Source organism: Leucoraja erinacea, chromosome 20 (assembly GCF_028641065.1).
Source record: "Leucoraja erinacea ecotype New England chromosome 20, Leri_hhj_1, whole genome shotgun sequence".
Classification (NCBI taxonomy): Eukaryota; Metazoa; Chordata; class Chondrichthyes; order Rajiformes; family Rajidae; genus Leucoraja; species Leucoraja erinaceus.
In genome coordinates, this window is record NC_073396.1 from 4,663,027 (window position 1) to 4,677,874 (window position 14,848).

General features: G+C 39.0%; 1 protein-coding gene across 2 annotated transcripts; it reads left to right on the plus strand.

The window, feature by feature from the left end:
• The first annotated feature begins 1,422 nt into the window (after positions 1-1,422).
• Positions 1,423-12,266, plus strand: uts2r5 (urotensin-2 receptor 5). Of its 2 annotated transcripts, none has more exons than XM_055651050.1 (2): positions 1,423-3,378; positions 12,127-12,266. In XM_055651050.1, the coding sequence occupies exon 1, from the start codon at positions 2,304-2,306 to the stop codon at positions 3,342-3,344; it is 1,041 nt and encodes a 346-aa protein (XP_055507025.1). In that variant the 5' UTR covers positions 1,423-2,303; the 3' UTR covers positions 3,345-3,378; positions 12,127-12,266. The 2 variants fall into 2 exon arrangements, with proteins under 2 accessions (XP_055507025.1, XP_055507026.1); XM_055651051.1 differs by having other exon boundaries at positions 1,423-3,374.
• The last annotated feature ends 2,582 nt before the right edge of the window (positions 12,267-14,848 follow it).

Sequence of the window (14,848 nt, forward strand, 5' to 3'; positions counted from 1 at the left end):
TTCTAAATGGCTTACTCCTTATTCTTAAACTGTGGCCCCTGGTTCTGGACTCCTCCAACACCGGGAACATGTTTCTTGCCTCTAGCGTGTCCAAACCCTTAACAATCTTATATGTTTCAATAAAATTCCCTCTCATCCTTCTAAACTCCAGAGTGTACAAGTCATATGTTTAATGGAGTATTGTTGTGTCTATACCAATAGAAGTGATCGTTTGCCAATTTGTCGCTGGCAAGGCGAACTTTACCTTCCTACTTTACCTTAATTTAACTTTAAAAATCTTAATGTATAACAACATTCAAAATTCATCTTGTCAATTGACCTTTCCACCAGAATCAAAAAATTAAAAAATTAAAAATAACACACACAATATTCACCAGCAGGACGGCCTGGTGATTTTGATTAAACCATGTCGGTGGATATGTGAGAAGATTCGGCACTTCCATGTAAAACCATACCCGACAACTGCAGTGTGGAGGAAGGAACTGCAGATGCAGGTTAACACCGAAGATAAACACAACATGCTGGAGTAACTCAGCGGGTCCGGCGGCATCTGGACCTGGAGAAAAGGTGACGTTTCGGATAGAGACCCTTAATCAGATCCAGTTTACCCCCCTCCCAGTAACAGCATCAGTACCAGTGCAGTTACTGCCAAACGCGGCGACCCCGCACCTCTAGTATTTCACATCCTGCTTCGCTCACGGATCAAGTAAGTAAACAAATTGGGGCTTTTATTTGTTTACACTTAAGAGTTCAATTATTGTTTCACAAGCAAACATGTTACCAACTGCCCCGAGCTCCACATCTCAGCGCTCCCCTACCAGACTCGCACATTGCCCCGGCTGCTACCTCCACGCCCACAATACCCTTCCATTGCCGCGGGGACCACAGTGGAGAGCGCGGGTGTGCAGCGAGCCCCCGTTAAAGGAAAGACTCCCCCCCCCCCCACACCCATAGAGGTTTCAAGTTACACACGATGCTAAACTTCAGATGAAGGGTCTACCGTCTATGTACCTTCACGAGGTGTTCACGGTGTGAGTGCCGGGCGGTGGGAGCTGTGGAACACTGGACTGACTGCCAGTGCCAAGACTGTGAGCGGAGGCGGGAGACACATAAATCTCCCAGACACTTTCCCACGGCTGCTGCCTCCAGCGACATCGAATCTGAAACGCGTGTTCCGTCTACTAGTTATTGGGTAACATCTGGGCAAAGGCACTGAGCCAAACTACCCAACTGCACCCTGCGGAAAGATCATTATCATTTTTCCTTTTTAAAAAAAGGGGCGGCACAGTGGTGCAGTTGTAGAGTTGCTGCCTCACACTCAGCGCCAGAGACCCGGGTTCGATCCTAACTCCGGGTGCTGTCTCTGCACGGAGATTGTGCGTTCTCCCCGTCACTTGCGTGGGTTTTCTCCGGGTGCTCCGGTTTCCTCCCACACCCCAAAGACGTGCAGGGTTGTCGGTTAATTTGGCTTTCATAAAATTGTAAATTGTCCCTAGTGTGTTGGATAATGTGAGTGCGCCGTTAGTATGTGATCGTTGGTCGGAGCGGCCTCGGTGGGTCAAATGGCCTGTTTCCAGGACAGTGTCTAAGAACAGGGATCTGATTCTCCAGGCTTCTCGTCTAGTTTGCATCTAACCTCGTCGTCCTTTCCGCACTCAAAGACCACTGAGGAATTGACACCAAGTTGCGGGCGTCAGTCGCTCTTGAAACGATACATCGCTGCAGCGGAGAGTTCACTTCAAAACTTTAAGTTATTCAACTTTGTCGAATTCGAGAGGGGAGCCATTTCAGTGTTATAACTCATCCGTGGACGGAAGAAACCGCTGTCGAAATATCTTCAACAGTCCAAATCATTTGTTGGAACAAGTATATTTATTCGTTCGAATCCACCTCTTCTTTGGCTGGGAATTTTTTTCTTTTTAAGATAGATCTCAACTCTAAACGTTGTCTGTCCATTCCCTCCACAGATGCTGCCTGACCCGCTGAGTTACTCCGGCACTTAGCGCTTTGCTCAAGACTCCAGCATCTGCGGCTTTTGGTGTCTCCTCTTATTTGATTAACGACGCGTTGATCAGAAGACATAATGCGGACATTATGTTAATATGGAGCAAACTGCAAGTGAGAATGACATTGTTCTGTTTGGGACCTATGACAATAAAACAACTCTGACTCACTCTTGATTAATATATATCATCTGGGTAGTATTATTGATCTGATTTGCCTGCGTAGAAATAATCTTTGTTAACAATATTGTAGGTGAATTGATTCAAAAGTGTTTGGTTTAGAAGGAACGGCATTTGGATATGGAGGTGCCAGGTATTGGCACTCAGGGTAACTTGTCCACCATTGGAAACTTTTCCTCTTCAGCCCCAGGGCAAGTGAATGAGAAACTGCTGACAATATTGCTGGGGACCATTCTGAGCGCCATGTGTTTGATGGGAGTTATAGGCAATGTCTACGTCCTGGTGGTGATGAATTTGTCCATGAGGTTCACTGGCTCCATGTACACCTACATAGTAAACTTGGCTTTGGCCGACCTCCTCTACCTCACCACCATCCCATTTGTGGTGTGCACCTACTTTGCGAAGGACTGGTACTTTGGAGAACTTGGCTGTAGATTCCTGCTCAGCTTGGACTTCCTGACTATGCACGCCAGCATCTTCATATTGACTGTCATGAGCATTGAGAGATACTTAGCAGTGGTGAAACCCCTGACGACGTATAGGAAAAACAACGGCTACAGGAGGGTCATCATTAGTGTGGTATGGCTGGTTTCTATTCTCCTTGCCCTTCCTACGATGGTAATGACCGATCTCAGAGAATTTGCCAAGAACGGGACAATAAAACGCATGTGCGGCTCCACATGGCCAAAACATACTTACAGAATCTATCTGACTGTGCTTTTTAATACTTGTATACTGACTCCAGGGATATTAATTGGATTCTTATACATAAAGTTAGCTCGTACTTACTGGACATCCCAAAGCAGGAAGGAAGTGACAAAGGCACCAAAGCTGAAAATCCTCTATATGATTTTTGGGATTGTCCTAATATATGATATCTGTTACTTGCCTTTTTGGGTATGGCAATTGTTTCATCTCTACATTGAATCTGCAACTATTTCTCCCACCACAGTTGCCATCGTTAATTTGTTTGTGACATGCCTGGCATACTGCAACAGCTGCATCAATCCTTTCCTCTACACCTTACTGACAAAAAATTACAAAGAGTATCTGAGGAACCAAAAGGCAAAGTTCTCCAAAAGGAAATGCCACAGGGTTTTGTCCCAAAGATCAACGTCTTCTGGACATCATCCGTGCACAGAGAGTCTATCGTACACTTAAAACCAGCTACAGAGGAGGCCTATGCGTTAAGTATGTGAGTATAACAGATATGGAATTTATCTATAAAATTATTTTCCTTTATCCGTGGACCACAGTCAACAATAATTCTGTTCCTCCTATTTGCTAAACACAAAGTGCATGGGTCAGGCAGTATCTCTGGAGGGAATCGACTGACAATGTTTCAGTCCGGGACACATCTTCAGAGTGAAGATTCCAGCATCTGCAGCTCCTTGTGTTTCCCTGCCCATTTGCGACCCTTTCAGAGAGGACATCTTGTGTCATGACTTGACCCATTTAGATCAGTTAAAAAAGATCGTTTTGATCATCTTCCTTTTCTCCAAAAATGCCGCCCGGCCCGCTGCATTTGTGTCCAGCATTTTGTGTCTATCTTCGATCATCTTGGCATGTTGGCCAGTCATTCATATTAGTTTTTCAGCTTCCTTCCCTAAATGTAAAATTATTAAAATAATTTGTTTCCTAATAAGGTTCAATTCAAAGAGAACAGGAATCTAGGAAGAGAGTCATTCATTTAAAATACAAAAAAACAATTTTTACAAATGTTTGGACTGGTTTAAAAATCTGCTTTGACTTAAAAGCTCTAAAGTACCCTTTCATTTATTGAAAATAAACAAATCTTTTGAAATGTATTCAAAAATATTGCTTATTTTGATGAGACATCTCATTGCTTGATAGTTTTTTTTTAATAGTAACAAAACCACCTCTGCATTATTTACACAAATTGAAATGAAAGCATCAGAAACCAAAACACGTATTATTTTATTGAATAGCTAAAAGCACGAGAATGGTGTTTAATATAGAGCAGAAACATAATCAGTGACTCTCCAGGAGAGACCTTTCATCCGACCAGGAGGAGAGTAGAAGGATTATGAGGTGAGGATGGTTTAGAGGAAGAAAATGCCATTAAGGAAATTCTCTTGAAAATTGTTTAGAGAGAAAGATAGGTCAGATTCGATGGGCCAAATGGCTTAATTCTACTGCTAGGACTCATGAGCTTCTTTGTGAGATCATTTGGTCTTTCTAAAGTAGAGAAGACCATGCATGAACAGTTGACAGAATTACAAGCGATCTTCAGTCTCACATGAGCTGTGTGTTTGGGCTCTGCAAAGAGTAGAGAGGAAAGGACAGGCCTTGTACCTCCTACACTCACACACACAGGCAGGTATCACTGAAAGAGCAGCGTTGTTGGGAATGATTGGATCACAGGTTTGTGGAGGGAAGTAGGTCCATGGGAATCTGGAGAGGAGGGAAATGTGTTTAGTCATGATGATGGTGGCAAAGTGGCAGGCTTGAGATATTGAATAAGGCTTGTGAAATGGAAATTGGATGAGAGGTATGCTCATAAAGGTGCTGAATGGGAGGATGAGAGGTGTTCATGTGTCAATAAATGATGGCCTTGCCAGTGATGCATCATCTGATGATTATTTTTTAGTTGAATGCATTCCTTTGTGCATTAGTTGCATTGATTATAGCATTAATTGAATGTCTAACATTATAAGCTGTGGGGTGATGTGCGGGGCAAGATTCTTCTAAACACAGAGTGGTGGGTGTCCAGAATGCCCTCCCATGGTGACGTTGGAGGCAGCATAGTGGTATTTAAGGATACCATAGTGGTATTTAAGAGGCTATTAGATACAGTAGATGTGTGGATATGCAGTGAATGGAGGGATATAGATCATTTGCAGGCAGAGATTATTTTAACACGGCATCATGTTCAGCTCAGACATGGTGTTCCTGAGCTGCACTGTTCTGCGTTTGATGTACAGCGTGAATATGGAAACACAACTCCTTTGGCAGATGAGTTGGCAAACTGCTTTTGAGATACAATAAGCAAAATCAAATCTTCAAGGAAATATGGGGCTTTGGTATGATGCATATTGTTGTAATCTGGCATATGCGGTTTAAAAAGGAAGCAGATCAAGTAATAATTTTTAACAGGAAACTGGATGTTTACTTGATAGAAGATATTTGGCAGGGTTATGGGAAAAAAAGCAAGAGGATCATGGCTAATTGCACAGCGATTTGTGGGAGTGGGCACAAACGTGATGGATCAGTGACCTCCTAATGATGTAGGAATCTATAGTTACCCTTTTCTCAAATATAAAATCTGTGGGCCCGGTGACATTTTGGTTCTCATAGAAATATTGGCATGAGTTTCCCATGACTTGCCATCCTGGATATTAAATGGGCCATAACATCAGTTTCTTTCTGCAGTTGTGCAGAGCCCTAGTGAGACCACACCTGGAGTGTGCAGTTTTGGTCCCCTAACTTGTGGAAGGACATTCTTGCTATTGAGGGAGTGCAGCGTAGGTTTACAAGGATAATTCCCGGGATGGCGGGACTGTCATATGCTGAGAGAATGAAGCAGCTGGGCTTGTACACTCTGGAGTTTAGAAGGATGAGAGGATATCTTATTGAAACATATAAGATTGTTAAGGGTTTTCGACACGCTGGAGGCAGGAAACAGGTTCCCGATGTTGGGGGAGTCCAGAACCAGGGGCCACAGTTTAAGAATAAGGGATAAGCCATTTAGAACAGAGACGAGGAAACACTTTTTCCTCACAGAGAGTTGTGAGTCTGTGGAATTCTCTGACTCAGAGTGCGGTGGAGGCATGTTCTCTAGATGCTTTCAAGAGAGAGAGCTGGATAGGGCTCTTAAAGAAAGCGGAGTCAGGGGATATGGGGAAAAGGCAGGAACGGGGTACTGATTGGGGATGATCAACCATGATCACATTGAATGGCAGTGTTGGCTCGAAGGATGAATGGCCTACTCCTGCACCTATTGTCTATTGTCTATTAATGGCTATTGATTTCACTGTCAATGGGAATGTGGGATTAATTATAAAACACGTCTTGAATAAAACATGTCAAGGTTTTTCCACTCAAAGTCCAGGCCCATTGCTGTCAGGTGTCCAGGGGATATAGTAGGGATGCTGCTGGTGCCTGCCTTCTCTATCCGAATTATCCCAATTCCAGAATTATTAAGGTGGAAATTGCAGAGAAAATTTACAAAGACATTGGCAGGACTTGAGGGTCTGAGCTACAGGGAGAGGTTGGGCAGGTTGGGAATTTATTTCTTGGAGAGCAGGAGGCTGAGGGGTGATCTTAGAGAGGTGTGTAAGAGGGAAATAGATTGTGTAGATGCATAATGTATTTCACCCGGGTAGAGGAATCAAAAACTAGGGCGACAGGTTTAAGCTGAGAGGGGATTTAATAGGAACTTGTGAGGTGACTTTTTCCACAGTAAGAATGATGGTTATATGGTATGAGCTGCCAGAGGAGGTGGTCATGGCAGGTACAATAACAACATTTCAAATACATTTGGACAGGAACATAGATAGGAAGGGTTTTGTGGGATATGGGCCTCATGCAGGCAGGCAAGATTAGTGTAGAAGGGGCATCTTGGTTGGCATGGGTGAGTTGAGCCGAAGGTACTGTTTCTGTTTCATATGACTAATTTGGTACGAAACTGATGCCACTCAAAATAATAATGAGCTGCTGGTTTTATCTTAGTTAGATCAAATATATTAAACTAAATACAATACTCCATTGTTACAAAGGAAGAGAGGTTTCTCAGGATACGATTGAGTGGAAAAATAGTTGTTTTTGGTGACGTCCAAGACTAATTCATAACATGATTGAGGTTTTCATTTAATTATGTGAGACCTTGGGGATAGGACACAAAATCCCCCAGTATTAATGTATACCGCAGGAGAATGAGACCTTACTGTGCACCACAATTGGGAAAATCACTAGGCACTGGGAAATGAAGTCAACAACATTAGTATTCCTGGCACTAGATCATCTCAAATTTATAACATGAGATTTCTGGTCCCAAGAAATCCAACGAGAAAAAGGTCAGGGAAGAAGAGTCTCAACCCGAAACGTCACCCATTTCTTCTCTCCAGAGATGCTGCCTGGCCCACTGAGTTACTCCAGCATTTTGTGTCTAAGGTCAGGGAAGCTTCAGTGTTAGACTCCCGAAAACCCAATTTTACTTCTGCAAACCCTAATCAAAGTTGACCTTCTACAGTACTTGTTTGGGCCGATATATAGTTGGGAGTATGAGTATTTACATTTTATTTATAAAACCTTAACAATGAAAACTTGAAATAGCACTAATCATAGATAATCTCAGGTTGATACCTGCTCGGTATATTTTCTAACTAAAGAAAAAAAAAAACAGTTTAACAAGGGACAATTCTGGCAGTCAAAGACAAACTTGCCTCGGAATGATTTACAAAAGTGAAGGATCACTCACTGTGTCATTATGTTCGGATTAATCTCACCAGCCATTGTGATCTTTGCTTCTGCATGGTCAGAGTTTGCGGGCACTGGAGTCTACAATAACATGACATCTGAACTTCTGGACTCAAATCCCTGACTGATGAAGATCAACATGCCAAACACCTCCTTCACCATCCTGTCAAGTCAATTTTTATTCCATGGATGAGGGGCTTTAGTTGCCTGGATAGACTGGAGAAGTTGGAATCATTCTCTTTAGAACTGAAAAGGTCAATAGGGGATATGAAAAAAACCTTAAAATTACAAAGAGCAGCTGAACGGATGGAGTAGGCTCCTGTTGACCAAAGGGTGAGGAGTGAAAGTGATTGGCAAAACAACTCATTGTGATATGAGATGATATTTCTACTTTATTGTGCCCCTGGGGTATGGGCAGGGTCTGCAAATGTTTGCTGAGGGTTGTAGTAGTGGCAGATTCAGTTGTTTCATTCAAGAAGGAACTGACTAAGTAGTAGAAACGATAAATAAAACACCATGCAAAGAGGGATACTGGAATTTGCAAGAAGCTTGCAACAGTCACTGATTGTACATGTTTTAGCTTGAACCAGTGTAATCTGATTTGCTCACGAATTGAGCTGATCAAGAGTCAAATGTACTGACAATGGAACAATTATATTCTTACTTGCAGCAGCATATCAGGACTGTAAACACGATACTCAGACGTATAATAAACAAGAATTCAATAAATCAGACATATTGGTGCAGACACATTGGACTGAGTAGCCTCTTTCCACACTATAACCTTCCTGTTATGTTGATAATTGTGATAATTCTTATTGCAATTGCACCATTTAACACTGTGGACCCTCATAAAGTCCCAGGAACCATCAGCAGTACGTGCCCAGCCTATGAAACACCACTGCGACTTACATCCCATGTACACATATAGCATACATTCCCATGATTTTCAGATATCATTTCCTGGAACCAAGATAGCTTTGAATTAAAAACACATGTAATGTTACTCACTGTGAGAATTACATCTTGCACGTCATATGCCATTGGAATTATAAACTATTCTAAAAGAAAAAAAAGATGAGAAAATAAATTATCTGCCTAATTCAGTTAACTTTGCCTATTATTAAAAAATAAAGTAGCCTATTGGTGATACTCTGAACATTGAGTATTGATACCGTGATCACTTTTATCTTGTTAATGGATCTTCAAATTACAAATATTCCTTTATTAACAATGTTATCAATTTAGGTAATTATTCATCTAACTTCTATCATGAAGTATTTTGGAGAGATCTTTTATTGCTGTTGGAAAAAGAATTAAAGGGCTCCATAAGTGTGGAATCAATCTCTCTGATGGGCTTATTTCAACTACAGAAGTCTTGTCTTCCAGTATTCTTGAATTCTTGGGACCTTGGTGGACTGACACATTCACTGGATTATTCATAACCCAATCCACTTTTTAAAAATAAATGTTACATCGTAGTATAATACAATACAAAGCTGGAGTAACTCAGCAGGACAGGAGGCACCTCTAGAGAGAAGGAATGGGTAACGTTTCGGGTCGAGACCCTTCTTCACTGTCGCTGGGATTGTTACAGTTACAGATTCCTGACATCTTTCAGCCCTCTTGCTTTCCCATGGAAAGCATAAAAAGAAATTTCTTTAAGAAAAAGGCAGGTATATTTTAAGACACATAAAGAAAAAGTGCCAAAAGTAACACTGCAATTATTGGTGGGAATGCATCCAATGATGCAGTTTAAGGTACTTTACTGAAATGTGAAGTTGTTAATCACACTATTCTTCGTTTTACTGCACTCATCAGGATTAACAGACAAAAACAAATCAAGTGCTGGAATGTACAATAATGACATTGTGTTAAACAGTTTCCTTACACTAAAGTTGTAATGTAAAAAGCTCTAAATATTTGCACATAAATGCTTTTTTTTTGTTTTTCATCTTTAAATGATTTTCACTCTCCCATTATGACCTGGAGAATCAAGCAGGAAACCTTCTTGACAAAAAAATAATTTTAGGATTTCCTAATGCAGTTTAGTCAAAAACCGCACTTTAAAATTACACTTTAAAAATGTAATTGCAATAACATTAATAAACAAGTCAATTTACACCCCAACCTTTTACAAAGTATAATCCTATATCATATAATGTAGTCTGATATGGTTGAATGAGAATTCTGTATTCTACAGTATATTAGATATGATCCTAGGTAGCACAAAGAAAGAGGGCTCTTGAAGTACATGTCCATGTTTAGCAAGAGGTTTGTTGTAGTGAATAATATATTTAAACTTAAAACTTGATTTTGTATTTTTTACTTCATTCTAAGACGTGCTTTATTGTGTTCCGTTGATGTTCAAAAAGTATTAAGATCGAACCAAGAAATTCAAATCAGCACAGATATTTAAAGTTCAAATTTTATTGCATGTAACAAAAATGAATGTGGCCTTGAGTCCAACATCTACTCAACTACCAGCCATCAAATTCAGTCCATACCTCATTCAATACCATCAATAATAAAAAATACCTCGATTCACAGTTAAAACAAAGATTTTATACACTGTTCACGACAAAACTGGTGCTAAAAGACTTTAGCAGCAACAATGAAAAAGTTAATACAGCAATAAATTTTCCTCAGATTAGTTACTAGTTAATAAATATGTGTCAAAACAATTTAATTTGCAAAAGTAAGTTTATTACAGAAAATAAAAAGGACAGATCTCTTACATAAAAGACTGGGTGTGTTTCAAGAAAGGAGCAAAGCAGCTTTGAACCTTTTGACTATTACAGAGCTTTCACCTTCAGGAGTGCTATCTTTAAAAAAATTATTCCAGAAAAGCCCACAAAAGTCAGTGTAGAACCTCTAACTCTCATGGGTAACTTCTCTTTATCAGACGATCTTGGTGTGGATATTGTTAACAAACGGCAAGAAAGCTACACAACTGCAAGTTATATTGGAAATGGCACTTTTTTGTTCAATATTACAAGGGGAAAGTGAAATAAGGGTTGGCTAAAATTGCATCATCCAATATTTATTAAGCTATGATTATTGCAGTTATATTTCTGTCATTATATAAATTTAGGAGACACGTTAGAAAACTCTAGGGTTATTATATATTATACAGTAGTTTTCCTTAATCTGGAATTATATAAGCAAAAATCACTAGATTAATACAGTGAGATGCTGTTGTTATTTGCAATGCTGCATTGCATTGGCCAACCAAAGGATTAAAAATAGCTTCAAAATAGATGTTAGCATCAATGGACTTTCACCATTGCTTACTTGCATCATACCACTACCTGTCAGGTCCAGTGGCAAACAATGAATCTACCAATATATGTGTGAGTGATTTACTTGGTCATTGACTGAGCCCACGGACATAGGGTTCTTGCAGAACATAAATCACTCAAAGAAAGGAATTGAAAAGATATTAGGAATCCACAGGTGTAAATGAATGTCCCGTCTCCTCAGTTTAGTGATCTTTTACTTGAAATCTGAATTTGGTCCTCTCCCCTCATTTCCTCTTTTAGCTCCACGTATACCATCATTTCACAGAAATAATCATCTAAATAGTCAGGCCGCTACTATTTCGAGAGGTCAAAAAGCAAGCGGTTATTTCAAATGGTGTTACACGCATTCAAGTCTTACCCCATTCTTCCCTGCCTATCGTTTGCATGTCCTCATAATTTACACTAATCAATGCACTGCAGGAATTTTACGTCATTAAAGAAAAAACAAGCCCAAATTTAATCAACGGCAGCACTGTTAAATGCTAATTTGGTGGGGTCAGAAGATCTTTCCCAAAATAATTTCTTCGCAGAAATGCAAGAATGGCAGAGAGGGGAGTATACCCCAAGTATTTCTACAGCACTTCAATAATTTTAAGGGCAGACACACCATCAGCTGAGGTAAATTAATTATGTTTTACTTCCAGTACTCCATCAATAAAGCCAACCCTTTAAACTATCACTGGGACAAAAGTGTGGACATGCAATAAGTGCACCAAAATACTGCAATACGCATGAAGCTGGCAACATTCACTGATCGTACATATTTTAGCTTCAACCAGTGCAGTCAGATTCAATTCTCAATTAAGATTTGCACGGCAATCATATCTGTCTTCCTTAATGAAGCAACAAATTTAGAGCATCAGAGAACGAAGAAAGAGCTATGGCTATTCATTTATAGACAGACTTTACCACATCTTGCTGAGTAATTTTTTTACTCCCTTCAGTTCCAGTGAGTACATATCACAGATAGGAGCAGAAGAAAACAAAACATACTTGATTCTCCTATTCCTCTCCCACCCTAACCTGGAGAATGATTTCACTGTTTGAAAACACAATAACCTCTGTAATGCGTTATACAAAGACTAAACATTAGATATGGTTCTGCAATGGTTGAGAAAATATGCTCTGGAAATTTTTCTAAACAATCCCTAGATTTTGAAAATCAGCAACTAATAATCTCAATTTTTATATTAATTTTTCAGCACTGATACTGGCAACAGCAGCATTACAGTCACACCAGAATTGAAGAACTTCATCCAAAACAGCAACAAATCGGAGTTCAACGAGCAAGATATTTCTATTGCAACAGAGGAATAATTAGCATCTATGAACCTCCTCTCCTCGTTCTATTTACCATAAATGTCCCAATTCATCCAATGCATTCATTTGTGCAAAATTTTGGCCTGGTAAAAAGTCTGTAAATGTCTTCTAACCATTGAAGCATTTTTTTCCATTCTATGTGACTGACAAAATGAGAACTGCATCAGCATAAATTCAGTTTATAAGATTTAAGTTCATTCCTCTGGGCTAAGCCAGAAGAGTGAATTTTAAAATATAAATATTCCACACCAAATCTTTCCTATCAAACAATAGCATCAGGTCTTCCAAAATACTCATTTAACACACATAAATTTACTGCTTAGAAAAACTGACCTTATGTATGTTCTGATAATCTCAGACTTCTCCTTAGATGCTGCCTGAACTGCTGTGTGCTACCATTTTTGCTATTATGGGACAAACTAGCTGTTGTACTTCCTACAATTGTGGCAAGACCTCAAATATACTGAATTGGCTGCATTTGGGGCACATGCGATTGTGAAATGTGCTATCGAAATGGAAGTTCGACCTGAACACTTTGTTGATTTACATCCAAGGTTTATAAATTTCAATTTAGATAGGCTGGTGTTCTTTTGCCATAGGATTAGATGGAAACAAATCCAGGGGGGGGGGGGGGGGGGGGAAACCCTGAACATACTTCTTTGTAAATATGGTCTTCAATTATCCTCCCATTTTCTAACAGAGATGGTTCTGAAAGGTGCATAGATTTCATAACCTACCCAAACTACTTTGTTCTACAATGCAATTAATCCATTAAAAAAAATTAAGTGGAAACACATTGTATTTTATATGTAAAATCAATATATTAAAATGTTTTCTGCCTTTATGATCTTGTTGCATTTATATTTGTCATTCAGTTAAGAATTTGTGTACTGGTGATGTCTTTACTATTTATTTCATTCCGCTTACATGTTTTTACTCTATTTGCTAAATTTTGTAAGGTGTCCTTGAGACTCTTGAAAGGCGCCCATAAAATAAATGTATTATTATTATTAGTTAGTTAAAAATCAATGATTAAAAACATTTCCCCCCCCCCCCCCCTCAATACCCAACTTTACCACCAAATGTTTCTCTGTAGCCAATTGCTATTTAGTTGAAGAATTCCAAACTAATTTCCCCTTCTCTGCCAGTTATGTACATAATAGTAACCTGCATTTTAATAACTGTTAATTTGAAGTACTGCAATTATATCTTACTTTTGGAACATTGGACAATTAGTGTTTAACGTTAAAGTGCTATAAGATTAAATGTTCAACTCTTTCCTCATCACTGTGGCTTCTGAAAGTAACTTGCCTGACCAGCTAATATTGACCGAACAAAGTATCACCATCCTGGATTCATCTTATGCTGCAGAATTATAATTTTACTCTACAATGTAAAGGCTGTTTTGAATATATGTATTATGTTTCACAAAATATTTCAGAATTATAATCCTTGAATTCTGTTCTCTTTTGAAACTGCTGATTTTTCTTCTAAAACTTGCAACACATAAGTTCCTGCAGTCACTTTGTTTTTTCTGTTGTCCTTGGCTTAGTCCTTTATGGGATTGGGAAAGAAAAGTCATTGTGACGTCTGTGTTCCAAATTTAGAACATCAGAGAAAGAAAGAGCTGAAAGTTTTTTTCAGAACTTTCTTTCTATCTTACTGCATAACATCCAGAACGCCTGTGCACGCAAGTTTTAAAACTGTAACGTCCGTGCATTTGCAAGATATAATATCCTAAAACTGCAAGGAAATACATGGTTTTGCATTTTTACACAACAAAATTGACATTACAATTGAAACTGCGCAGAAATCTCAGCTGCTGGAATGCGGTGACATAAAATTAGCATTTAGTCTGTTTAATCCCATAGAATTAAAATGTTTTCCAAAGTTAGTGGTAAAAACAACAATATTCTTTGCAGCACAACTTTGAAACCAGTAAATGCCAATTTCACATTATCCAAATATTTCTTAAGTAATCAAGTGACCAAGTTAAAAAAAAACCCTAACATTCAGTATCAATTTCAAAATTCAATTGAAAACCACAATTCCAGCTCTGATTTGAAACGCTTCCTTTATCGTCAAACGCACGTCTTTTGCTTTGGGATTTGTACGGAAGGGAATCTTACTGGCAACGTGCAACTTAACACGCCCAATTTGTAAAATTAATTTTAGTGATCAGTGATCATCTGTACATCAAACAATCAGGTACCTACTGAGTCAAAGGGTTATATAAAGAAAATTAATCAATTTGCAAAGAACACAGTAACCACTCATATGACATTATTTCATGGTGCTGCTAATTCAAGCAAAAAGGCAGAGAATTGTTCTAGATATCTCTCTAGGATTTACTAGAGTTAGCAGTAAAAAATTCATAACGTGTACTTTATAAATTTAGTGTCAGGTTACGTCAATGTAATAGTTACAAAAAATAATAATCAAGGAATAATATTTGGAAAGGACTTTAAATTATATCATGGACCCATAAATTAGGGAGAACTTTAGATATAAAAACTGCTTAAATACAGTGCATTAATAAATGTAGAAGTAAATCTCTCTGATGTCTAATAGCACGAGACAACATATTGTTGACAAGCACTCAAC